Source organism: Culex quinquefasciatus, chromosome 2 (genome assembly GCF_015732765.1).
Source record: "Culex quinquefasciatus strain JHB chromosome 2, VPISU_Cqui_1.0_pri_paternal, whole genome shotgun sequence".
In the NCBI taxonomy this organism is placed as follows: Eukaryota; Metazoa; Arthropoda; class Insecta; order Diptera; family Culicidae; genus Culex; species Culex quinquefasciatus.
The window spans coordinates 185,257,097-185,284,548 of NC_051862.1; the positions used below are offsets into that span (position 1 = coordinate 185,257,097).

General features: G+C 37.2%; 3 protein-coding genes across 6 annotated transcripts; 1 reads left to right on the top strand and 2 right to left on the bottom strand.

Moving 5' to 3' along the window:
• The first annotated feature begins 470 nt into the window (after nt 1–470).
• On the top strand, nt 471–13,802 carry LOC6031251 (androgen-induced gene 1 protein). Of its 4 annotated transcripts, XM_038251934.1 has the most exons (4): nt 3,316–3,569; nt 3,755–4,145; nt 11,978–12,198; nt 12,270–13,802. In XM_038251934.1, the coding sequence occupies exons 2-4, from the start codon at nt 3,954–3,956 to the stop codon at nt 12,610–12,612; spliced, it is 756 nt and encodes a 251-aa protein (XP_038107862.1). In that variant the 5' UTR covers nt 3,316–3,569; nt 3,755–3,953; the 3' UTR covers nt 12,613–13,802. The 4 variants fall into 4 exon arrangements, with proteins under 4 accessions (XP_038107863.1, XP_038107862.1, XP_038107861.1 ...); XM_038251935.1 differs by lacking the exons at nt 3,316–3,569; nt 3,755–4,145 and adding an exon at nt 471–904; XM_038251933.1 differs by having other exon boundaries at nt 3,316–4,145.
• A 3,479-nt stretch (nt 13,803–17,281) lies between these two features.
• LOC6031250 (protein smoothened) lies at nt 17,282–23,539 on the bottom strand. The gene is given in 6 exon segments (XM_038251927.1): nt 17,282–19,898; nt 19,901–20,316; nt 20,379–20,592; nt 20,655–21,345; nt 22,741–23,268; nt 23,350–23,539. Coding segments are annotated over 5 exon segments (3,258 nt in total). The 5' UTR covers nt 22,798–23,268; nt 23,350–23,539; the 3' UTR covers nt 17,282–18,018.
• Nucleotides 23,540–25,981: 2,442 nt separating this feature from the next.
• LOC6031249 (gametocyte-specific factor 1) lies at nt 25,982–27,410 on the bottom strand. The gene is made up of 2 exons (XM_038252223.1): nt 27,217–27,410; nt 25,982–26,471 (listed from the first exon to the last, which is right to left on the bottom strand). Exon 2 carries the CDS (start codon nt 26,449–26,451, stop codon nt 26,149–26,151), a length of 303 nt encoding a protein of 100 aa, XP_038108151.1. The 5' UTR covers nt 26,452–26,471; nt 27,217–27,410; the 3' UTR covers nt 25,982–26,148.
• Nucleotides 27,411–27,452: the final 42 nt, after the last annotated feature.

A 27,452-nucleotide genomic window follows, 5' to 3' on the forward strand; every position in this document is an offset into this window, starting at 1 on the left:
AAACCTTGACAGGAGTCATAAAAAAGCACGCGACACTTAGGACAGATTGTTAACGACACGCTGCGGTATAATGACCTGGGTTAGATGTCTCCAGAATGCTACGTCACTTTTCTACGAGCAAAGTCCCAATTTAGCCGAAAGTACACAATAAAAACAAAAATGGTAAATTTTAAATTTAATGAATATGTTTGAAGTCAGAAGAATAGCATACAGTTTTCAACTACAACTTTTATTATAAGCTTTAGTAAATTTTTACGGTGAACTCATGAATCACTAAATCACTCTACATTAGGAATAACCTTTGATTTTTAATGTGAACTCATGAATCACTAAATTACTCTGCACTTAAATTCTCGACTACAACAAGTCGCGGTCAACCCCCGCCGCAAATAGTAAACCGATTAGGGTAAAAAGTCACGAGATGGGTTCGCGCGCTCACTTACAGCCCCGTTACAACCGAGCAACAACGATTACAACGCGAACAAGCGTCATGATGATGGAGGAGCCAGTGATTTTTCCGATTCCACCGGTACAGAACAACAACATCGCGTCCAAGAACTTTCGTTAGTTCTGGCAGAACAAGCACAAGTGAAGCATCGGGTTGGCGTCGGCGCCTTAGTACATTTAGTATGCAAATTTGTTTCTCCGTGCTGCAGGGAAAAAGTGCAGATACTTAGTTTGAAGATTTGATCGGGGCAAACTGTGTGCAAACAAAATGTTCTCAACTCGAACCGCGTTTCACGCGATCGCGACTGCCCTGTACTGTGGATCCATGTACTACGATGTGTATGTGATCTCGGAATATCCGAGGGAGATCAAGGAATTGTTTGGTGGCCTAGCCAGTAATGACAAGTATCAGTTGCCGATGAAGGGTAGAGTGATATTTCTAACCTACTGGAACATGGTAAGTTCTCGAACATTGAGGTCAAGAGGCTTATGTCAGTGAGTTTGTGTGGCGAAATTATAACCAAAGCTATTGCATCATTTGGGACAAAACACAGAGGAATAACAGGAAATGCACCTGTTGAATCGCACGACAATGGATAGTTATGCAACGCTTGGAGAACGACAACAATTTGTGCAAATGTAATTGTTTCACTTTTCTGGAGATCTCATCTCCAGAGACGGTTGTTTACATTTCCGTCTTACACCTAAACAATCGAATTATACCGTTGAAATCGTCAACTAAGAATCTCCAAAACAAATTAATTGCCGCACACTTGGTGTGCAAAGTACTCATCAGATTGCCTCCCACCCCCATTGAACTGCGGCGGCAGCGAACTGTTTGACCACCACGTGCCATGCGTCAAACCGTATGAACCAGCAATATCTAGATAACATTATAGCAAAACCCCATCTGTACTACACGCGAGCGTTTCTTTTGGGGAATTCTACAGCGAGAGAGTTTGAGAGGAAATTGAACACGCTTGTTCTCAGAGATTTCGCTATAACTATTGAGCGTAAATGAAACATAAATAAAAACAAAAAAATCATGTTTAACTTAAAAAATGCATGTTAGCAACTATTGAAAAATGTTTTAAAATTCAAATTTATCACAACAAGAATGCACAAAGAACAATTTTTTCAGAACAAGTCGTACATTTATCAACGAGGTTCACCGATGTCAAATTTTAATGTATTTTGTGATATAATATCGTTTAAATAAAAAAATCCTGCAAGATAGTGATGATGATACGACATTGCGAAATAAGCGTCATTGAAATAATCTCCGCCTTTTTCAGCACCCATTTGAGTGCTGAAAAGTAGAACTTTTCAGCATTTATTTTGAAAAGTGTTGCTATTCGATTCTGTTATTTTTGGTACAGAAAAGTAGGCTATTTCGTCGTTCAAGAATGACAGGAAAAGTAAGTAGTTTCACGACGGAATTGCAAAAAATTTAAATCTACACTACACACGGAGAATAAACAGTTTCCAAAATCGTGAACAAGCGTTCATGAAATTCGGAACCACGAAAAAGTGTTTAAATTCCATGGTTTCGGAAAGCGATTTTTCTTCGTGTAAGATACAATTATTATTATCGCTTAGAGATAAAAGTAAAATCCTGCATTTAGATAGTGATTGTGATACGACATTGCGGAAATAAAACAGCGTCATTCGAAATAATCTTCACCTTCTTCACTGGACATCCCAACCAAGCAGTTTGTTTCATTCATTGTGTACAGATATAATGTACGTGAATCGTACATTGTACCAGACACCAGCATTGAAAAGTCAGTTTTGTAGATAATCGCAACAGCAAACAAATTCTTCCGGGATGCTACTCCTAGTTGGCCTGCTGTGATAAGACGGGATGAAAACAGCATTTTTTTCGAGGTTATAATTTTTTATTTTTTTGATTTGGATGAAACTTTGCACATGCATTCCCGATGCCAAAAGAAGCCATTTCTCAAAAAAAAAAAATCGTGCGAGGCTCGATACAAATATCGAGCTGTTCAGATAAAAATCGCATGTGAATATTCGAAAATCTGTATCTTGGAAAGAGATTTTCTGATCGATTTTATATCTTCCGCAAAATTGTAAAAAAAAAGTAAATCTTTCCCAGTTCCTGAGGGGAACACCCTTGAAGAGTATCGGGGCCGGCATTTACAAAGCGGATTCAGTGGCAGTTTCATTCTCAACTTAATGTTAACATCTTAAGGTTAATGTTAACATTCCATAGGTCGCCTCCCTAAGGTGTCGTGATAAGGTCCAGTTTGTGACGATACACTACCTTCCCTTTACTCGAGTCACGGAGCCGGGATTTGAACCCCGATCTACCGCTTACGAGGCGGAAGCGTTACCACTGGGCTACGTGGCTCGGTCAAAATTGTAGGTTACAAAAAATAGTTTTTCGTACGAGGCTCGTACGAGCTGTTCAGATAGAAATAGCATGTGAATATTCGAAAATCTGTATCTTGGAAAGAGATTTTCTGATCGATTTTATGTCTTCCGCAAAATTGTAGGTTATGATTAGGAATTTTCAGAAAGAATAGATACACGATGTTTGACTTTTTATGCATTGTTTATTTTAAATTTTAATAACAATGAAGACGCATGGTGCATCGCTACCCACAAAAGGCACCCACCAGATACCCACCACTCTCCCAAATGCGTGCCTCCCTCAAGCAGACACCAACTTGGGAGCCACACTTACTGCGTTCTGAATTCCCGGATCTCCCGTTACCCCAAGTGGCGTATTCTTTTCCCCAACACAATCACAGAACGACACGAGGCGAGTATGCGCCTGCTCCCCTTGACGTTCCGTTTTTTCCCTCCTCCACGTCGTCCACTGCAGCAGAGCAAATCCGTGCTCAGTCGCACGCCAGAAGCACTCCAGAACACTCAACTCGCAACGAGGTGGGTACACGCGTGTTTCGTGCTCGAGTTCGGGTCGCGTGAGTTCCTGCAAAGTGCAACACACATTCGTCGTATTCGTTTGTGTACGCGAATCCTTGCGCTGAGTTCCGCTTTCGGCCAGTCATTTTGTGGAGCATGAAGTCGGGCTGAGTAGCACTTTGTCCCGTCAGTCAACGGTTGGGACTGCTCCTCGGCGGAAGTGGTTGCAGTGGGTGCGTTATCAGTCTCGGGGTTCGTTTGAGTGTTGGTGAAGTGCTTCCAGGATTAGCAAAGAAACTGGATAATTAGCTTGTGAGGGTGAAAAGAGAGTGCTAAAACACAGCTTTCCCCGTAAAGCAATCGATTGAAGGTTTCGTGAAGAATCAAGTGCTCATTAATATTAATATCTCGTTGATAGAGTAATCGTCCTGCTCGTCCTTGCACCTTGTTGAACACTTCCGTGTGTTTGTGCGTCTGAGTGTGCGTCCCAGTGAAAGTCCTTCAGAGTACAAGGCAAACAAAGGAAGCAGACCCCGCCTCAACGAGCACTCGGTTGCGTGCGCTACCAGCCCCGGAACTCGGCTCGTGAAAGTGAAACCCCGGAGGGGCTCGTCAGGATGTCCAGCGTTCAGCTGTACAAGTCACGCACGTTCGTGCTCATTTGGCACCTGATTGCCATCAGCCAGTACTACTATGCTATCTACTTTGATCGGTACTTTGTGAAGATTCCCAACGATCTGGCCATCCCCAAGATGATGCGGCCCGGAGAATTCGGTGGACGGACCAAGTTTTTAACCTACTGGTGCCTGGTTAGTACACGCATATCTCGTCCTTGGGAGTATCTTGGAAGCGAGGCTTTTCAAAAGGAGCACCATGCATAAATAAGTAGCTCTTTCAGAGGGCTTTCAAAAGCAAACTCTCGTTGGAAACGTTCCACCAAATCATGTCAGCTGCAACAATTTAGAAGACTGCCAACTGAAATCGATTTATTCTTTTCCCGAAAACATTCGTTGTCCTCTGCGCTCAATGTTGTATAATGTTATTTTATTCTTAGGGGTTGGGCTTGAAATTAAATAAAAATTGAAATTTTTTTAGTTTGAAGCTCCATAAAAAAAATGCTAAAACATTTTATAAAACAAAAATCACAATAAGCCAAAACTATCTCCCCTTACCCTTACTGCTAGCTGCTGTTCGATGCAATGCTGCTGTTGGACAACCAGTCAGTGCCACGCTTTCATTCTGGTTTATTTATGTCCAATATTTACGAGCACCGTTAGATTGAACGTTGGTTAGGGACGTACGAACAAAAAACAAATGATTTACGATTTGTTTCCGTTTTGGGTGACCCTGCCGCATTTGGATTGCACCACCACCAGAATATCGATTTCAATTTGATTGATTTCGCACAATTACGACCTGTTAACGACCACCATGCGTTTCCTCTCTAAGTGCAGCTGTGAACAGCAGTGCGTCTCCATCAAATAAATAAATTTGAGATTTCAAATTTGCGGCACAGAGTGTCTACTGCTGAATGAATTTCATAACTTTTCCTCGTATAAACGATTACATTACTGAGGTGAGAGAAAAGTGTACGTAACTCGAGAACCGGCTACTCTTTTTTCTTCGTGTGGCCGGAACGGACGTTGCTGGTAGACATTGTAGGTTCTGTGACGAACCGTACCCAACGCAAAACAGGATTATAAGGCGAGTCGATGTTTTTTTGCTGCTGCTTCGTTTGTTTTATTTTGTCGTCACAAAGAGAGTTACAGTAAGCAATGTATTTTGGACCAACAACAAAAAATCTGTTCTGGCTTACTCCGGACATACCTTACCATGGCAGCCAAAGTCCATATTTTGCAAAGTGGCCAAAAGAAAGTCGTTTACCCAGGAAATTGCTATCCAGACACTACCTTACACTGTCTGGCCTATTTTTAATCAATCAGCCGGTGGAGTGAGAATTAAATTCGAACAACATCATCTAGCAACAAGTTTTTTTTTGTGTTCTCGGTAAGTTGAAATATTTAGGCTTATTATGTGACACTTAGAAACTAGAGCTGGGACTTCGGATAACCGGATAACATGCAGCATTGAGACAAAATAATTTTACAGGTATTCAAAAGACCTTTAATTTTGTATCTTCTAATTTATGGTCAAATACTATTATCCGAAAAACTTTCCGATCCGTTACATTTCTATTCTTAAATCTCAAATAATTTAATCCAAAAAACGATGTTCATACATCTCTTTTAATTTCCAGCAAAACAATGTAAATGGGCCAAAGGCGAAGTGTAAACAAAGATTCTTATATCCGAAGTCCCAGCTCTATCAGAAACCCCTTTCCTTAAAACTAATTCTTTTGGGAATCGTTTTCAAGCATTCAGAAGATTTTATTTCATTGGTGCTTAGGCCAACGCAAATATTTTTGTCCCTCAACTCTGGCCGAGGTCGAGCTAAGAGCAACAAAATATAAAAATTAAAACAACTAGCCAGAATTTCAACATTTCAATGCAAAAAGCAGTACAGTCGGTTTGCAATCGATAATTTAAAAAAAATCTAAATTTTAATGAACATTTTTTTTTGTGTAACATACTTTATGCTGTTACTGTATTTTGAAAATTCACAAAAAAAAAACCTAAATATTTTTAAGTTAACATATATTTAAAAATTACTGGAAACGCATTGCATTTAACATTACTTTAACATTTTTAAGTTTTTTGAAAAATATATTTTGCCCCTGATTTTGAGTACCAGTTTTGTAGGGGCATGTTTTTTTAAGAAAATGAAATATTTCACCACTGCAATTTTGGCCGTCATCTTGGATTTAAAAATTCAAAATCACTTAAGCGTAGTTTAAGGGCCATACTTAAACTCAACAATCAAAAATATGAAAAAAAATATTTATTTTTCGTCAATTGACTTTCCGAAGTTAAATTTTTCGAGGCCTTCGGATAATCTAGGGTGGACTGAACTATCAAAAACAAAATTGCATGAAACATTAAAAAAAAATAAGGAAAAACAGAAAACAACAGTTTAACTTGTTAGAACAAAAGTGACACAAAATAACTTACTGAACACGAGAAAAACACAAATTTTTGATAAAAAGACGGCCAGAAGAGAGTTAACTGGTTTTTTAATGAAGTATTCTAAATCATCTCTGGTAGAGATCCTTTACTAGTGGTAACAATACATAAAAGGAGATCAATTATCAAATGTTACACCAGCGCACTTCAGTGTATTACCGTCACCATGGCGCCAGTCGGACAAGTGATAAAGTGGAGCAAAATATGATGTCCTTTCCACTGTAAGCCAAAGCTGCTCATACGACCTCCGCTCCTCTTCACTCCGCATGTCTCCATCGATCTAATCCTGAATGTACGTACACGGAGAAAAAAGAGTTCTCAAAATCGTGAACAAGCGTTCGTGAAATTGGGAACCACGAACAAAGTGTTCAAATTTCATGGTACGTTTTTCAAAATCGTACCATGGAATTTGAACACTTTGTTCGTGGTTCTGAATTTCATGAACGCTTGTTCACGATTTTGGGAACTCTTTTTTCTCCGTGTAAGTATGTAACTGTGTGGATGTGGTTTTCCAGCACCATCTATGCTGTTACATATTATTTTGACCTATTTAAGGAAACTCAAGGCTTTTGCGTGTTAAAGAGCAACCATGTACGTCAGACAATACATTACGAAGGATGGCAGGTCCGGGAAAAAGTAAAAAAAAAGATCCATAACGTACGGGGGTCCATCGGGACTTTCGTGAGAGAGGATAAATTTTTATTTTTTCTCGGAAGTTGTACGGAAGCAGAAAACAAACTTCCTTCTGACATGGGGTCTGTGGAAGGAGAAAAGCCCACGCCTTACTCGTAACATCATCCAGACAACCTGTAAAGCAGCACATATGCAAATATGAAAACATCTAAATACTTCCCCCCCTAAAGATGCTATTTAGAAAGCGAAAAACAAAAACAACCAAATTGAGTTCAGTCGAGCTGAATTGAGTGACGCGTTGCCAGCTGCAGGCGTGTGGTTATTATCAAACAATTTACGATTTGTTTATGGATATCGGCTGGTGTATAGAATCCGCGTACACCATCAACTTGGTTGAGTGATGATACCAGACGTTCTGGCTACACCGCTGTGGCGAAGCTGCGGTCAATCCCAATTTCATCGATGAGCAAATTACGGCCGGCGATAGCGATTGGCGAAAAAATGTTTAAATCAGCACGAGCGGATAATTGAACCATGAGGGGATACGCTTTAAAACCATTAGTAATACAAATTAAACTTATCGAGGAAATTTTCCTAATTTTAAATTTGTTCGTTGTTTTTCTCTGAAACTACTGGAAATTTTCACTGTTAAGAAAAGCAGAGAACGTGCCAAAAAAAACAATTTAAAACATTTTTGAATTCGATGATTTATTTATTGATCGAAAACCGATCGAAAAATGGTGTTCTTTACAGCTGGAGCTTTTGAAAACATACCCGAGATTTTATGTAACCCGTTGTTGAAGTATCATGAAATTTTTTTTTTTCAAATCTGTAAAGTACTTTTCGATTACAAATTCAATTTTGCATTAAAAAATAATGACCAACTTGTTTTTGCATGAAACTTCGATTTTTTCCAAAAATCACTATTTTTTCAAAAAATCATAACTCGGTGGCAGATTTTTTGACCATGTTTCTATATGGCTCAAAAGATGCGGATTTTTGTCCCCTAAAACATATCAAAAAAGCTCGAAAATAAAAAAAAAACGTATTTTGGGAAATTGAGTTTTAGTGAAAAAAAAGTTGATAAAAAAATCTGCAATTTTTTTCCGTGTACCTATTTGTTTCTCAAAAGTCCTCAACAATACCTACAACTTTGCGGAAGACACCAAATTGATCAGAAAATTTACTCAAAAGTTACAGCTGTTTGAATATTTACATACCATTTTTGTATGGACAGCTGCCAAAATTGTATGGAAACTTGTATGGGTGAACCAATGACGCAAAATAGCTTATTTGATCATAGGGAGAGCCCCCACAAAGTTTGAGTTAAATCAAAAAATACAAAAAATAAAAATGGTCGAAATCGGCCGATTTCGCAGAGAGTTGCTCATTTTTGAAAAAAAAAAAAAATACAACTCCACTCCCAACCGACTATAGTTCTCTTGGACGCAAATTAAAGGTTTCGTTGGACTTTCAAGGAAAAATAACTTGGAGTTGAATAAAATCCAGCCTAGCATTTTAAATAGTCATATCCAACCTTGAATTGCCGTTTTGACGGTGTCTAGACCAAAGAGCCTTTGTATGATAATATTTTTATCAGTCTAAATTCGAGCATCAATAGAGCACTTTTATTTTGTAAAACTATTTGTATGTACTAGTAATTAAATTGTATGTTTAGATAGTATTTCTGGCCAAAAATTAATTTTATAAAGGACAAAAATGAGCAAATAATCAGATGACGCTAAGCTAAACATTTTGATAATAAAAAAAATGTTTTAACAATTTAATAAAACAAACCTTGATTGCAACAACAACAAAATATCCATTAATTCTCAAAAAATATGAATTTCAATTAAAAACTTTTGCGCTTTATTAAACAACACTCATCAACCCAACAACTCGCTTACCCCTGAGTACAGTTCTGCGCTTTCATTCCTTTAAATTGCTTCTGCGCTCTTCCAACGCCATGCTTCGTCGTACACTGAACATTATTCTTGAATAATGTTTTAAAATGGTGTATCTGTTTCAACCTATTAATTAATTCAGAACTTAGCTACAATCAAACATTGAAACAATACAGTTATCATGATCGAAAAAAAATAGTTATCAGATAGGCCATTTTTAAAGTCCACTTTGTGAATTTCACTATCACACGAAGGAACGTCAAAACGGGGAAAACATCAATACCGTTTTGTTGATTCTGTTGTCCGCGGCGAGTCAACCCGTCCAGACTCTTGTCCGTTCCTTGCTCCTCAAGTTTGTTGAACGTCGGTCTTGGGTGCTATCACACATCGCAGCCCCTCAGAAGAACATTTTTATTGCTGGCTGACTGACCCATTTACCTCCTCTCGGTTGGTTGGAGTTTTTTTTTTTTGTGTCCAAAGTCCAAAGTGAAGCGAGCTGGTCGCTCTTAAATTGAGCTCAAAGTGTAAAGTGCAGAAGAAGATGGCTAAACAGCACACCAACGACGGCTACCAGAGGGCCATCTTCGGGGCGCTACGAACGCTGATGCACTTCATCGTGGCGGTGCAGTTTTCCTATGGAATCTACTACGACTTTACGTACGTGCACTTTCCCCCGGGGATGCACCGGCCCGGGGGCGAGTTCGGAGGAAAGCTGAAGTTCTTGACCGTTTGGGATGCGGTAGGTAGCAATCGGGATGGCGTTTTGCATCATCTGTGTGGCCAAGTGCAGTTGCAGCAGAAGCATGTGCAACCAGTCAGCTGAACGGCTTCCCACCTCCGTCGCTGGTGCATGCACAAATTTGCATACAGAAGAAGGGGAAAAGTTATTGCATAACAAACGCCAAACTGTATGCATACTGGGAGAGGAAAACACAAACAAACCCTTCCGGTACCGGATTGTTTGAAAATTTGTAAATTTGCAGTGAATCTCATTCGACAGCGTAAATTCAATGAATTCATTATAAACTGTTAGACTTATAAATGATGTATCGATCGCATTTTTTGTGTTGTGTATCCATGTGGATTGGAATATCCAGTCCACATTATATTTGACTTTTTATTATTTTTGAATGGAGACGAGCAGTAATTCAACGACTACATGGAGTCACATAGTAAACCAAACGTCACCATGCGTCAACTTAAAAAAAAGTTCTTTTTTGGAAGTTTGCTGTAAAAGACATGTATCTGATGATTTTTATAGTTAGAAATCATCAACTAAATATTCGGAATTTACATCAATTTTTCAGCAATTAGGTTTCACCACTGACGATTCAATTTTTCAAAAACATCATGGGCTCATAGTTCGTGCTCCAGGGAACAACTTTGCCGAAGAGTGCAAAAAGATTCGTCAAATATTAATAATGTTAAAGACTCAACTTTTTCTTCACTCTCTTCTGGCAGCACTTGCTACTACCGCAGAAAATATTCAGGGTAGGCGTCGCGACGCTCATGCAACCAAGCAAGCTAATAGTTGCCAGAAAAGCTTGAAGGAAAAGTTGAAATTTTCAGCGGCGGTGTTATAAATTCTGTAACATTCCTAACATTTAGCGAATCTTTTTTCACTCTTCAAAAAATTCCAATGTAAAAAACATTAGCATTTCAGGACATTTATGTTATGCAGCAGAACATAAAAAAAACATCCATATAGCAGATTTCGAGTTTTATACGATGTTACTAAGTTTCATTAAACTGATTCAGTGATTGACATTTTAAAAGTTAGCAATTATAAGCAAACAACTGTATTACAGAATTTTTATGTTTACATGTTTTGAATAAATTTACAAGATATAGTCTTCAAAAGCCCTATGTAATGCCGTCGTACATAAAACATGTCTTCAAAAGTCGTTGTACATAAAAACGGTAAAAAAACACGATTAAAAACCATTTCTGATCACCTTTTTTATCATTTTAATGCAAAAAAATGAATTTACCAGACAAGATTTTTTCGAAGCATCAACTATGGTCCCTTGGAACAAGCTGTCAAGTAGGACCTTTTCTGTCAAAAAGGAACGCGAGGTTACATTTTTAAAGTTGATTAAAAAATCCATTTTAAACTATTTGTGGCCGTACAAAGGGTCATTTTATCGTAAGCTGGGGTCAATTGGGACACATGAGGCGAATTGGGACAGCAGTTTTAACCATGTTGGAGCACAATATTTTGATTTTTCTGGTTGGTTTGGGTTAGAACAGACTCAGACCAACAAAATGCGTACATCTATTTCTCTAAAAACTGCTGTCCCTATTCAAACTAAAGTCCCGATTCGCCCCAGATTACGGTACTCAGAAAAATAAGCTTTATCGCTGTAAACAATAATAACAGCAATCTAAACTTAATTTGAGGACCCAATTAACGATATCTCAGGACAATTTTGTAAAACTTTGGGTTCATTTAAAATATGAATGTTATTTTCCTACAAACTTACATCATCAAGCTTTTTAAGGGTCTAAACAAACAATTTAGGATATGAGCTATTGCCTTTAGTGTAAAATAAAAGATTTCGAAAATATATAATCTGAAAGATTTCTTGTGCAAAAATCTAAGGACCATTTTTTCCAAATTTTGAAACCTTTTTTCGATCGTTAAAAACTAATTATAGAAAATTATACGTATTAGCGGCACTTTGTTCAGTACAAGAATAATGAAAATATAAATGCAATAATAATAATGAAATGACTTACCATTCCGGTGCATAAACTGAAAAGAGAAAAATTAAAAAATGTAAGCTTATTTTGTGATACCGATGGACGAAATTTTATTTTTAAATCTGCATCACAAATTGTTATGACATGTTACTTAAAACAATCCTTGAGCGTTGCTATTTCGACGCTAACAAGCTACCCGGCTATCGGACAAGCGCTCTTATCGTGCGCGATTGCCCTCAGTAAAAAAACACTTGAAATAAATCTTCCCCCTTATAAACCAACCGGATTACATAACGAAACTTCATCCATCCCACTTCGCAGATCCTGCAAGCCATCTACTTCACGGTGTGTCTCATAAACGACTTTATCGGCACCAATGAGGTGGCCCCGCGCAAGACTCCCCTCATCCGGAAGCTCAAGGACTACATGCTGGCCGCGTTCGCGTTCCCGGTGGCGCTGAACGTCGGCGTGACCTTCTGGACGCTGATGGCCATCGACCGGGAGCTGGTGTTTCCGAAGGCACTGGACGCGGTCTTCCCGGGGTAGGCGAGAGGGTTTTTTTTTTTTGTGTGTGGTTTGAATTTTATTAATTTCTTCCGTTTTCTTTCGACAGTTGGCTGAACCATGTGATGCACACGAACATTGTGATCTTTATGATCCTGGAGATTTGCACCAGCTTCCGGCAGTATCCGTCGCGCAAGGCCGGCCTCACCGGGCTCGGCATCTTTATGGCCAGCTATCTGGGGTGGCTGCACGTGATCCGTCACTTTGGCGGTATCTGGGTGTATCCGGTGCTGGACGTGCTGAACCTGCCCCAGCGCATCATTTTCTTCGTGGTTAGCCTGGGATTCTCCGTGGGGCTGTACCTGTTTGGAGAGTTCTTCAACAACCTCATCTGGACCAAAGAACTGAAGCAACTCAAGACCGCCCAAGGCGCCAGTAAGAAGTCCAAATAAGTCCCCGGGTCATGTTCTCGTTGTGTTGAAGCGTTTTGACGGCTGGCTGACGAGAAATAAAAAGCCTTCAGCTGGCATTTCCATGTTTAGTTTTTATGTTGGTTCGTACCTCTCTCTCAAAAAAAGGTTTGAGAAATAAAATAACCTTCATTTTGGTTTATTAACTAATTTTAATCCATCATCTGTGATTTGTGCAGACTAATACCACATACCCGGATGATCTAGCTAGTAATTGGCTCTCAATTAAGATAAGAAAAGTTTAACAATTCCATATTCCATCTAGAAAACATGCAGTTGGTCCAACTGGCGGAAGGAGTCGATTAAAAACAGGACACTTGTCTTCTTCATTAAAGTGTGCGAAATGTTTAGCTTAACATTTAAGTGCTGAATAAAAGAAGGAGTCATATACAGAACATTACAGAGTGAAAGACGTTAAAGTTGAACTAATCGCAAACTTGCAGGTTGCTGCAAATTCCAATACTGGAAATTTGGCAAGTTCATAGTATTTTAGAAGCTCTAGAATCAATCTAGTACAAAGAGGAAACAGGAAACAACTTGAATGAAAGAATTAGAAGATGTGCAAGTTTGAGATTAGAACTACTTTGACGAATGCAAATCGAACAGAATCCAGCACCAGCGCCAAATCGGCATTAATTTCCGCTCCAGCTGCAGCACTCCTCAATCATTGCATTTTTTTTTTAAATAGAAACATTTAGAAAAACAGCATTTAGCAAATCATTAGACCAAGCAGTTAGCGAAGACCAAAGTCGATATTCTAAACGAACACCATGCTATTTTGGATGTTGGTTGAGAACCACCCCTGTGTATTTCGGGGCCGTAAGTGTGCGTCGTGTGTCATTGCAGCACTGTAGGTAGAATTGTCCCCACCCCAATCCCGGTAGAGACCATTTTTGGGCCTTTCATTTAGCGGCACGACACGGTGAGGGTGTTTTTCAAAACGTATTTAGGTGTTTCAAAGCAGTCAAATTAGTATTTATCACGTCGTGTAACCGGCCAATGGCAATCGTGCATCCGATATTTTTTTTTATTTCACATTTAGGCGTCGGCGACCAGAATTGAGCTTGTATTTACTAGAGAGATAAAAAAGAATCAAGAAAAATTTACTTTTCCAACAGGTGTAATTCAAGTATGTATTGTGAACGTAATAAACTCTAATTAAATCAAACATAGAACGTTGTGTTTTTTTTTTTTCACACAAATTTCACGACAAGTTTACAGACACAATTTGCCATGCTTGAAATTAAAAAATTTAAAAAATTTAAAAAAATTTAAAAAATTTAAAAAATTTAAAAAATTTAAAAAATTTAAAAAATTTAAAAAATTTAAAAAATTTAAAAAATTTAAAAAATTTAAAAAATTTAAAAAATTTAAAAAATTTAAAAAATTTAAAAAATTTAAAAAATTTAAAAAATTTAAAAAATTTAAAAAATTTAAAAAATTTAAAAAATTTAAAAAATTTAAAAAATTTAAAAAATTTAAAAAATTTAAAAAATTTAAAAATTTAAAAAATTTAAAAATTTAAAATTTAAAATTTAAAAAATTTAAAATTTAAAAAATTTAAAAATTTAAAAATTTAAAAATTTAAAATTTAAAATTTAAAAATTAAAAAATTTAAAAATTTAAAATTTAAAAATTTAAAATTTAAAATTTAAAAATTTAAAAAATTTAAAAATTTAAAAATTTAAAAATTTAAAAATTTAAAAATTTAAAAAATTAAAAAATTAAAAATTTAAAAATTAAAAAATTTAAAAATTTAAAAATTTAAAAAATTTAAAAATTTTAAAATTTTAAAAATTTTAAAAATTTTAAAAATTTTAAAAATTTTAAAAATTTTAAAAATTTTAAAAATTTTAAAAATTTTAAAAATTTAAAAAATTTAAAAAATTTAAAAAATTTAAAAAATTTAAAAAATTTAAAAAATTTAAAACATTTAAAATTTAAAAATTTTAAAAATTTTAAAAATTTTAAAAATTTTAAAAATTTTAAAAATTTTAAAAATTTTAAAAATTTTAAAAATTTTAAAAATTTTAAAAATTTTAAAAATTTTAAAAATTTAAAAATTTTAAAAATTTAAAAAATTTAAAAAATTTAAAAAATTTAAAAAATTTAAAAAATTTAAAAAATTTAAAAAATTTAAAAAAATTTAATTTTAAAAATTTTAAAAATTTTAAAAATTTTAAAAATTTTAAAAATTTTAAAAATTTTAAAAATTTTAAAAATTTTAAAAATTTTAAAAATTTTAAAAATTTTAAAAATTTTAAAAATTTTAAAAATTTTAAAAATTTTAAAAATTTTAAAAATTTTAAAAATTTTAAAAATTTTAAAAATTTTAAAAATTTTAAAAATTTTAAAAATTTTAAAAATTTTAAAAATTTTAAAAATTTTAAAAATTTTAAAAATTTTAAAAATTTAAAAAATTTAAAAATTTAAAAAATTTAAAAAATTTAAAAATTTAAAAAATTTAAAAAATTTAAAAAATTTAAAAAATTTAAAAAATTTAAAAATTTAAAAATTTAAAAATTTAAAAATTTAAAAAATTTAAAAATTTAAAAAATTAAAAAATTTAAAAAATTTAAAAATTTTTATTTTCAATTTTTTAATTTTTAAATTTTAAATTTTAAATTTTGAATTTTAAATTTTAAGTTTAAAATTTTAAAAATTTAAATTTTTAAATTTTGAAAAAAATTTTAAATTTTAAATTTTAAATTTTAAATTCTTTAAATTTTAAAATTTTAAAAATTTTAAAAATTTTAAAAATTTTAAAAATTTTAAAAATTTTAAAAATTTTAAAAATTTTAAAAATTTTAAAAATTTTAAAAATTTTAAAAATTTTAAAAATTTAAAGAATTTAAAAAATTTAAAAAAATTTAAAAAATTTAAAATTTTTTCAAAATTTAAAAAATTTAAATTTTTTTAAAAATTTTAAAAACTTAAAAAATTTAAAAAATTCAAAAAATTTAAAAAAATTTAAAAAATTTAAAAATTAAAAAAATTGAAAAAATTAAAAAAATTTAAAATTTTTAAAAAATTTAAAAAATTAAAAAAAAAATAAAAAAATTAAAAAAAATTTAAAAAATTTAAAAAATTTTAAAAAATAAAAAAATTAAAAAAAATAAAAAATTTAAAAAATTTAAAAAATTTAAAAAATTTAAAAAATTTAAAAAATTTTAAAAATTTCAAAAATTTAAAAAATTTAAATTTTTTTAAAAATTTAAAAAATTTTAAAAATTTAAAAAATTAAAAAAATTTAAAAAAATTAAAAAATTTAAAAAATTTAAAAAATTTAAAAAATTTAAAAAAATTGAAAAATTTGAAAAAATTAAAAAAATTTAAAAATTTAAAAAAATTAAAAAATTTAAAAAAAATTAAAAAAAAATTTAAAAAATCAAAAAATTTAAAAAAATTAAAAAAAATTAAAAAATTTAAAAAAATAAAAAAAATTAAAAAAATTAAAAAATTTAAAAATTTAAAAAATTTAAAAATTTAAAAATTTTTAAAAAAATTAAAAAATTATAGGAAAAAAAAATTTAGGCCGTTGCAAATATTTTTTAAAGTTTATGTCCCTCGACTCTGTGGTCCAGGTCGAGGGGGGGGGGAGCAAAACAAAATAAAAATTGAAATGACAAGCTATGTTCTCAACAATTGAATGAAAAAAGTGTTTTAAAATGCATTTCACACCTGCCCAGTTGTTTTGCAATCATTATTTTTCAAAATATCTAATTATTGAAGAGATTTTTTTTTCGCCGAAAAAAAACTTTTTGCGGTGCTGTACATTGGAATTCCACAAAAATTGAAAATATTTTTGACCGAACCCAGACATGCTAAATATGATTTTATACGCAGGAAAATGCATTTCTAATTGTTTTCAGTTGGATGGACTTATATTTCCTTTAAAATTTGGAAGTTTTTTGAAAACATATTTTTTTGCCGCCTGGTTTTTCGAACCGGGGGCGACATAAACTTTGAAAAATATGTGCAACAGCCTAAAATAATTGAAAAAAATATTATTTTTTTTATTAAAATTTTGTTAAAGTAAAAAAAATAAATTTTAAATTTTGGAATTTTTTATTTTTAAATTTTTGAATTTTTGAGTTTTTGAATTTTTGAATCACCCACAAGAGCAGACATAGAAAATCTCCGAAACACGCATTCAAAACTTTGCCCCCGGCTTGCCGCTACTTGTCGGGTATCAGAAAATGAGTACCCGACAGGTACCGACACATATTTACGCGCGGTGGGAGACTCGGGGGCAAACTCGAGAGCAAATTAGGTGGGACTCAAATCGGGTAGCAAATGGTTTAACTTTCGACATTTTCGAAAAATGAAATTCTTTGAAATTTTCAATAGGATTAAAAAGTTTAATGCACTTCTAGCATTTCTAGGCATGAATCAACACATAATTATTGATTTTGAAGGTAAACGAGAGCAAAAATGATAAAAACCCATATTTGCCCCCCGCGGTGGGCTTGTTTCGGTGGCAAATTTGCTACCCTAGCGGTGGGGATGACGGATTTTTTTCAAGGTGGCAAATTTGATCTCGGTATTCATGAGCTGGGTGCAAATTTGATTTGCACCCCAGCGTTGGAGATGCCCTAATCCTAGAATCAGTTGAGAGGGACTGTCATCCAAAAAGACGAAACAATCAAAATTTGTAAAATATGCTTTTCTGTTTTCTACTGAACTTAAAGTTATGTTAAGTTTAACACTCGAATAAATGTTTCCGTTTCTCGTTAAATGCACGTCCGTAAAAAAGCCACATCACTAAATATCTAGTCTATTCTACATTCAAACATGCGTTTATAAAAATATTCGTTGCAAATTCGTTTTGCTTTGCTCAACTATCTTGATTTTCGTTGTAATATAGCACAAATGAGATTTCACCTTTGTTCCATTTTGTGGAAGATATATGGAAATTTGTTTAATTTTTTTATATAGCAGAGTGCTTCTAAAGCACTCCGAGATTCGATTAACTGCGTTTTTACTTAAAATCAGTCTTAGTCCTTAAAACTTCTTAAATGTACCTAGATTGTCTCTGTTTTTGTTCGTACTGTGCGCAAAAGTTAACGGATTTTGTTTTAAATGCTTCTCTTTGATTTGTTGCTCCTGTGCGTTGCTGGTCAGTGCGAAATGAGCCCCTTTTGACCACTTCAATAAGCCACTACAAGGCATCGTTGCTTTTGTATAAATCGTGCAACGACTCTCGGAAATAAGCTGCAACTAACGTAGTAAAGTAGTTGCTAGTTTAGCAACTAACTGGTTAGCTTAAAAATGTACAGCTTAAACAATAAATCTTTTATTTGTGTACAGAAAAAGGAGTACAAAAACCCGTTCCTTGTTGAACTTGAGGCTTACGACGAGTATTTTCCGTTAGTTATTGTAAAACATCTACTTCGACGGAAGCAGCAGCAGCTTAAGCTTTTCCGCTTCGGTCAAGCTGACGTCGACCGTTTCGCGCTTCCTGCCCACCACGTGCGGAAGTGCCACTTTCGGCCCCAGCAGCTGGTGGTTCTCGGTGTAAATGTCTTCGTTTTCTTCGTTCTTGATAGCCTTCTCGCTAAACTCAAACGAGGACAGCGTTTGCGTAGCGATTTCGTACGCGTTCGCTTGGATGCCGACGTCGCAGCTGCGCTTGGAGTTGCGCGAGTTGGTTTTTGCCAGCGAGATTCCCGAGTACGAACTGTTGACGTTGAGCGGGGACAGTTCCGAGCAGAAGGAGGTGAACGAGGAATCGTTAAAGTCGCTCATTTGACCGCGCTCGATCAGGGCAAGTTCCTTTTCGCGCTCCTTTTCCCGTTCCCGCTCGCGAGCTTTTTCCTTTTTCTCCTTCTTTTCGTTGCGGGAACTTTTCTGGCTGGCTCGGGAGTGTTTCTGCTGGGATTTGCGGATCGTTCCCTGCCGGGAGGAGGATTTTTTACTGCGCACGCTTTTGGAGCTGTTTTTGCTGTTGCGACCTCCCTCTTTGCTGCTCTTCATGCCGTCTTTCGCTCCGCCGAATTCATCCCTGCTGGGTTGCCTGAGGCATTGCTTTTCGTCGTCGCTCGAGTGGTATTCTTCGATTTGGCAGCCCGTATCGATCCGGCTGGACGGTCCACTTGCGTTCCCGCCGATCTGTTTGAGAATAACATCAAATTTGGAATCGCGAACCTTGAACGAAGCGTTGGAAGCGTTATCGTCCTCCGAAGTCGTCAGTCCTGGCTGGTGGAGGAACGGAAGTAGCAGCTTTCCGTTGGAGATGAAGTCGTTCAGCTGGTCGGCGTCCATGCCACCGATACCGGTCCGACGTTGCATGTTGGTAGCGCCAAAGAATTGACTGTTTCCACTGGAGGAATGTCTCCCCTTTTGGATGGCCGTAATGATCTGCGATTCCACCGAGGTGCTACTCTCCTTTCGGCTATACCTTCGACCGGAAGCCGTGAAATCCCGCCTTCGCTGGTGCCGACTCTTGTGTTGATGCTTGCTACTACTCACTCCAGCCCGACTGCGGCTTGCCACTTTGGTCTTCATCTCGGCAATCTTTACCGATACTTGCGAATCGATTGAGTTTCTTCGAGATTCTACCGACACGTGCCGCACGCTGAAGCTAATCTCCGAGTCAACCGAGTTCTTCCTGGGGTCATGGCTCGAACTGGTGGCCGCTCCAGTCAGCGCGTAACGTCGGTTCACAAAACGTGGCAAATTGTTCGCCCAGGTCGAACTAAAGTCGTGACTTCCAATCGCCGAGTTGATGTCAAATTTTAAACCCACTGGATCCGTGTGCGAGTTGTGGAAGGAGATCGACAGGCGGCCCTGGTTCTGGAATTCCTTGCGCTTGGCAAACGCCTGCGCAATCACCTTATGTTTCTGCAGCTTCACGGGTTCCTCGACATCTGGTCTGAAGCGCCTCCGAAAATAACGACCCCACGTCTCCAGAGTTGAGTTGGTCCACACCCACGAGGACATTACGATGCCGGAAGCAAACAGACAAATGAGATGGATTTGCAGCACGGCCACGCTCGGTCGGCTCTGCAGCTTGCACGTGCTCGTTACGTCGGTGTACGTGGATGAAATCTGGCAGATTATGTAGTTCTTCAAGGACAGCGCCCAACTCTCGGCATGCCGAAACTCGTGAATGTGGCAGAACACGGTGGCAACGATGAAGACAAACGTCAACATCGTGCAGATTCCCATTCGGACGATCGTCTGGCGAATTTTCTTGCTTGCTCGTGCCGAGATGATTTCTTTGCTTGATATTTTCAACTTGATCAGCGTCAACAACCCTCGTCCCAAAAGTACCCTCCGATAAAGAGCACACAAACGACCGGTCCGAGCAAAAATCCTCCCCGAATCGGATGATTGATGTACCCAACGAAGCAAATCCCAACCGTCCCGTTTCCATCAATCTCACTCAGCGCCATTATCGTAATCGTCAACACCAGCGGAAGCGACCACGCGATCAAGTGGAAGTACGAACCCTTCTTATCGATCCGATCTTTGCCGATCTTCCCAATCGCTTTGAAACTCATGTGCCAAACGTAGGTGAAAATCACAAACCACACCATGGCCGCAATCAAGAAATAGTACACGAGAATGAACACAATGATACACGACAGATTCTCACCGGCACTCGGCTCCGAACTGCGCAACGTTCCATCCTTGCGGCAAACGATGTCCTCGCGTCCTCCCGGAGTAAACTGGGCGAGCCACCTAAAACAAAATCGAAAATTTCTTAAGCTATTTTATTTTACAGACCCAAACATGAACCTCACCCCAAGCACGAAACCATGAAGCAAAAGTTGATGTAGAAGATCACCAGCGCCGGGTACTTGTTCGCGTTGTGCCAGTCGATGATGAAGGTCGCAAGCGTAAACAGGTTGAACGTAAGACACACGCCGGCACCCCACGCGATCAGCTTCTGAATCTGGCGGTGCTCGTGGTCGGTGAACAGAGGATCCTTGCACTGCAGACCGCAACCCTCGATATCTGTAAGAGAAGCGTCGTTTAATTCTCACCAGTCAAAATGACCCAACGCGACCAACACAAACCTTTATAGTAATTCATCGGCGAATCCGCGACCACCAGCGGCTTCAGGCACTGCCCCGTAGCGTTGAACTTCATCTCCTCGCGCACGTCGTTGTTGCACTTGGACGGGTACAGCGTTTCGTTGCACTTGAGAAACTCCGGGAAGTAGCTCGTGTTGTACAGGAGCCGGCACGGTTCCAGCGTAATCTTGCACATCTCCAGCGACGGCAGATAGACCATCTCGCGGCCGTTGATCTTTTCGCACTTGGGTGTGAACACGGCGCACAGGAACGGTTGAATCACCGCCCAGCACTTGGGCACGTTACGCAGGGCGTTGTACTGGTACAGTTTATCGTGCGTTTGCTCCTGGCTGAACGAATCCGTCAGGTCCAAACTGATGGAAGCATACGGTAGCGGGGATCCCAGGCACGATTTGTGCCGGATCGGTTCACATTTGGCCGGCCGAACGCAGTAGATGTAGCGCATCTCCCGCCCATCGAACCACGTCTTGTCGTCCTTGCCCTTTTTGCCGTGCATCCGGAAGTTGCGCGTACCGTTGATGGGTTCCAGCCGGGGGGCGGTGTCGGCCGGCGCGATCAGGTTGGTGGACGGGGTGAACTCTTTGGCATCTGCGACTCCCCGTGAACCGGCGGCGTTGACGGCGAACAGAAGCGCCAGGAAGAATGCCACCAAGGATGCCATTTTGTGAGGTAACTGTTGAAGGGACGAGTATTATAACATGAGTACTTATTTCGAATTTCCTTCAAGGTTTTTATCTTTATTATCGAAAATCTGTTGTTTTAAATTCCTCTTAAAAATGGAATAAAGAGAAACCCCGTACAATGATGGTTCAAGCGCATCCACAACCGTTCAACATGCTGCAAATCAAAACAATACCGTCTACAATCGCAAACTGCTTCCCTTTCCCACATTGGCATGTCCCTTTCTAATAGCCGTCTTGACTCTTGCTCTCGCTGGTCAAAGGTCCATTTCCACAGATTACCAGCTAGGTCACACTGAAGGTAAGAAAGTGGGACACTTGCAAGGAACCAGAGCTTTACTGTAGGCTCTCTAGTAAGGCGAAATGAGACTGTTGTTACTTGTTACTGGTTTCCTTGTTACGGCACAATATTTGGATATTTTTGATTTGTTTCGGATAGAACAGACACAGGGCCACATAAATTGTAAATCTTTTTTTACAAATTTCAAGATGTCCCTATTCAGACTGTAGTCCCGATTCGGCCCAATTCTCAGAATGTCATTGTCCAGAAATCTATAAGCTAGAATGGACCATTTCCCAGGTTCCAAACTACCATTCCCTAGAATACTAAAAGAATAAAAGAAATAACTGTTTCACGAAAATTATTAAATTCATAGAGATTCACTGTTCTTTTTGAGAAAATTTGAAAATAAAAAAATAAAAGTTAATTTGTAGTTCAAAAAATTTTATACTTTCTAGGACATTTTCAAATAATATTCTAGATATCAAATAAAAATATCGAATGGATAAGGAGTAATTTCTGGGAATGCCAGCCAACCATTCTGGATAAAAGAGTTTCAAAGAAAGTGGAAACGTTATTTTACTATTTCTTTCTTTTATGTTAGACTTTTAATAACTTTAAAAGTCATATTATTGCTACATCTTTTGAGAGTTTGGATAGGACAGATTGAGATCTATAAAATAATGTGTTCACAAACCAAACTTCGGACTGATTTGCTTCAGTTGACATTGCATTTCAGTTACAAAGTTTCCGTCACCTGGTTTCACAACTTCACATTGATTTCAAGTGAATAAGAAACTTATTCAAGCAATTAGTATGCATATTATCATGTGCATAAGAAATTATGTAAAGTGTGAATTCGATTGTCAACATGGCTGCTGCTATTTGCTGCCGATCCTTGGAATTGGAATCAAATGCAGAGCGATCATCACCTCTCCATTGAACTTTTACGCTAATCATTCAAACAAACAAACAGAACAATTCAATCGTCTGGTCAGCGACAAATCGCAATTTTAGAGTGCTTCAATAACTGCCATGAACTGCTTGCTGCGCAGCTGGATCCCCAACCCAACCCCCCTCACGAAACAATTGAGTCGTAAAAACTTACCATTAATAATCTACAAGTCGAAGCTGCACCGCCCCGCGGACAATCTGCCCCAGCCATCGCTCCTGCTCCAGCAGATCCTTGCGGCAGCCAGATTGATTGATCCCAACAACAGCTTCCCCAATCCAAATCGAGAGGAGGGGAAGGAATCTGTTACGACGACTCGACACCCGATGGCAAATTATTCGTACGACGAGCCAGTGCCAGCTGCCCCCGCTTGATGTGCATACTAATTGACTAATTGCTGTTACTAAACCGAGCTCCGTAATTGGAGCTGAGCTGCTTGCGCCGTCGTCGCCACCCCGCAGGATTTGCGCGACCTGTGGCCACCCTCAAACGCCCACGCCAATTAAGACACGGCCAGGGTGACTCCCTCTCTAGCCAATCAACCGTAATTAAGATCTATGCGATAGCGATTGTTGTGGGTCTGCCGGGCATCGGGGAGGGCACCTTGGTCATCGAATTCCTTTCACGTAACGCTTCACCGGATGTGTGGAACCAGATTGATCCTGAACAGAGAAAAAAAAAACACTAAACCATTCGAAAGTTCGTCGAAATTCCGGGTTCAACTGACACACCACACTACAAAGGAGGCGTTGTGGTGTCTTCTACCTGGTCTCGTCACTCCTGGCAGGATTCTTCTCGTTGTTTCCTCGAAGATCTATCACAAACATCAATTAAAAAGACCACCCTCGACGCGCGAGGTGGAGCAGCAGCAAAAGAACACAACACACACGAACGGACGGACGGCAGATAAATAAATGCTGCTGCTGCGGGGCTTCATTCATTCGTTCGGTGACGTTTCTGTTTGGGTGTGTGCGTTTCATTGAAGTTTTACACGCGTATTTTGTAGCACACAAATTTTGCGTCAACACAACACAACACAACATAACAAAACATCTCCTGAACATTCACTCATTTTAGCCAACTAAAGAGTAAATAAAAACTGATTTTTCAATGTAAGTTTTGAAATGTTACATCTTGGTTTTAGTATTTTAGATTCCATCCGTAAAAATAACCAAACCTCGAACTTAACAAAAAAATGTCTAATTTTTAATTTTCGATAAGTGTGTAAAGCTAAATGTGAAGAGAGATAAACGCCCAAAACGTGAGCTGAACTGGTAAGGGGGGGTAAAATATGCATTGTTGAGCATTTGCTAGTCAGGAATTGGGTACTAAAGCCCTACGTCAATTTTTATGTATTAATAATTTCGAGAAAAATTAGAATCCTGCGCTCCAATTAATCGCCGCAGAAAGATATCGTCGCAATGAGGAAAGCCCTGAAAACCTAGAGAAGGCAGGAAAGTAGGCTTAGACATTTTTTAAAAATAATTGTTGATTGTCAATCTGAGATGTTTGTAGGAACTTTGTCTGCTGGCTGACGTTTTTGGCTTGTTGGTTTTGGCTGCGGTTGTCTGGTTTCCGGTGGCGGAATCTACGGTTCTGAGACTTTCGCGATCGGTTTTATGGAACTATCCGACCCGATATGCACGGGGGGTATGGATATCGGGCATGGTTGGCTTCCCAATCGGTGCAGATCGTGGTGCCCAGCCATACGCTAATCCGGGCATGCTTAAAGAGGACACTTCCTGACCGTTAAGGTCAGCAGCCTGAGAGATGTTGGCCTTCATTTTGATTACGCTAAATGGCGCTTGTCGATGGGTAAATGTGGGAAAATGACCAAAAATTGACCGAAACATGGTTCCACCAAAGAGTACTTCTCTCTAGTTCCACGTAAACCATCAATAGCTATGTTTAAGTATCAGAAAATAGAATCTGACGGAAAATCAACGCACAGACCGGTGGCCGGTATACGATCCACCTAAGATCCAGATTTGACAAGAATTTTGACTCCATTTTGATTCCATTTCTTTAAACATGAAATCTCATGCAAAACAATCCTAGAACAGCAAAAAAAATCCATGAGACTGGAATATCGGAACCGGGTTCACGATCTTCGGTGGCCAAATCAGAACCGTATTTAAGAAACTGCGTTAACTCGTCGGTTAACTGGCCATGCGACGTATAAAACTTGTTTATTTTGTATCAAGAGTGTCTTTAGTGTCTCCTGGCCGGTTCCCATATTCCCGGTGATCACATCCAGAATCCGTTTTTGGCAAACAAAATGTAACAAAGTCTCAACCACATCCCCTTAACTGCGTTTAATAATAAAAGAACGCAGTTGCGGCCTCTGGATGATATACAATTTCATATGATCCCTGCAATAAAAGGAAGAAGTTATATTTTAAATATAAAATATTATTTCCATTAAAACCGCTCACCATCTGAAAAAACCATCAAAACGAAAAATAGCATAAACAATTGAGTTGAACTGACAGTGCTGTAAAGTGAAAATCAAAACGATTGCTGCGATTAATTGAAAAACTCCTTGCGCTCCTATATTTCAGACCCCCTCAAGATAATCACCAAAACTGATTATTTCTCAATACGCGCAATACAACGGTAAAAAACACGATTAAAAACCATTTCTGATCACTATTTTTCATTTTAATGCAAATTTTTTTTTGGCAAGACAACATTTTTTCGATGGATCAACTATGGTCCCCTTGGAACGAGCTGTCAAGTAGGAGCCTTTCTGTCAAGAAGGACCGCGAGGTTAATTTTTCAAAATTGATTTAAAAATCCATTTTAAACTCTTTGTGGTCGTACAAAGGGTCATTGTACTCAGAAAAATAAGCTTTATCGCTGTAAACAATAATATCAGCAATCTATGCTTCATTTTAGGACCCAATTCTGTTTTTCTTTGATTTTTTTAATTTTTTTATTTCAAATTATTGTTATTGTTATAGTTTATTATAAGGTATCGAATGGCTTTTGAAACGTAACCAGAGATGTGTAAGAACTCAAAAGTTTTAAATGATTATTTTTGAAAAAAAAACAACAATATTGTGACTTGGGCTTTTTCTGATTTCCTGAATCACTTCGAGGCTTGAACAAAGTTCTCTGATTTCAAAACGTAACACCAAACAGTATTGGTAACACCTAGGGTAACACTGTAAAGAATGTGGAAATTTCGAGATAGACTCGAGCAGAAACAATTTATTTAAAAAAAAATGCCTTAACAGAAGCGCTGATTTTACCAAGGATTTATATTTCTAAAAATATGAAATTTAAACATAGCTAAATCACGATTTTTGCCTAAGGCGGTCAAGTCCGGTTTATTGACCGAAGAGCGTTTTGGGACATTATTTAAATTTGATACGATTCAAAAAACACAGTCATCAGAATTGTTTTCAAGAAAATATATATTGTTTATTTAAAACATTAGAATTTCATGTTCTGTACATCTTGTTATTTTTCTTTGCGAATGAAATTTGCAAAATTGTCACTTTGAGTATACTACTCAAAAAAAAAATACCCCATCAATTGACACCCACACCTCGTTAAAAACTATCGCGCCGTACCGTTGGATTGCGCTGTGGTCGCTTTGGACGTTCGCATCGACGAAGCCCCCGTTCTGGACGGGGCGTACGTTTTGGCCATTTCGTTCTCCACCGTGATCAGATAGTCCGGACACTCCTTGATGTGGGCAGTCATTTGGTTCTTGTCGACGAGGTGCATCGCGTTGAAGGGACAGGTGTGCAGCTGGGTGCCGACGTACTGCTTCTTGCACTTGATGATGTGGTACGGCAGCCGGTACCGGATGATGCGGTGCTCCTTGTTGTACGGGCAGGACACTAGTTCATCCTCCATGGTGTATGGGTTTGGGAAAGCTGGAAAAGAAAACAAAATGTTATTAAAGTTTCGCGTAACCGTCATAGATTTAAAGATTCTTTTTTTCCTTAACTTTGTTTTTCTTCATTTTTTTTAAATTATTTTTATTTTATTTTACTCGCCATTATCGATTTCTTACAAAAATGTTCTTGAACGTTTTTTTTTTTAGGTTATGGTCAGTTTCGAGTTTCGATTAAGAATTTCGCAATTAGGTTTTACGCCGAATCGATGTGGAGGTTAGAAAGAAGTGCGTTGTTTTAATGGACTTAGCACAGTTCGATGCGTTCGTCGATTTTGTTCGGGGAAGTCCATTGACAATCGACGAAGACTAGTCATATATGTAAACAGTGCACACGAGCTGTCAAATGACGTCACGGCGTAAAACATAATTATGTTTTACAGCGTGACGTCACGAGCGCACACGCACACACATTTTTACAGTAAAACCTAATAGAGAACATCAAAGAATGAAAAAACTCCAAAACTCCAGGTATGTTTATAGGACCCTTAAAAAAACTCTAGAGTTTAGACTCCCGGTTATCCAATATAAAAAAAAAATTAAAAAAAAATTAAGTTAATATCTTTTGTTACAAGATAGGTTAATATACTGTAGATTTCGCACTTGATTATCAGGAAACAAATAAAAATTTAATTCTCTTTTGTTCTGTAAAGAGTGTCCATTTTACCCCAGACTCCACATGTAAAGCAAGCGAAGAACAAAAGAGCTTTCATAAAAATACTCACCTTGTTTTAAGAAGAGCTGCTAGTAAAATTCCACCTCAAACACTGCTAGATAATAGAACTGATAGTTACAAGTTAAAGTTTTACTTTGTTGTTCCTTAAAACGCAAGAATTTTCGACAAAATTTGAATAATTTTTTGGGCAACGCCGCCGCGGTCAAGATTTGTTCAGACTCAGCACTTTTATTTACATTTTTTCATCCTCCATCGAGAAACGTCACTTTTGGCTCACGATCTGAT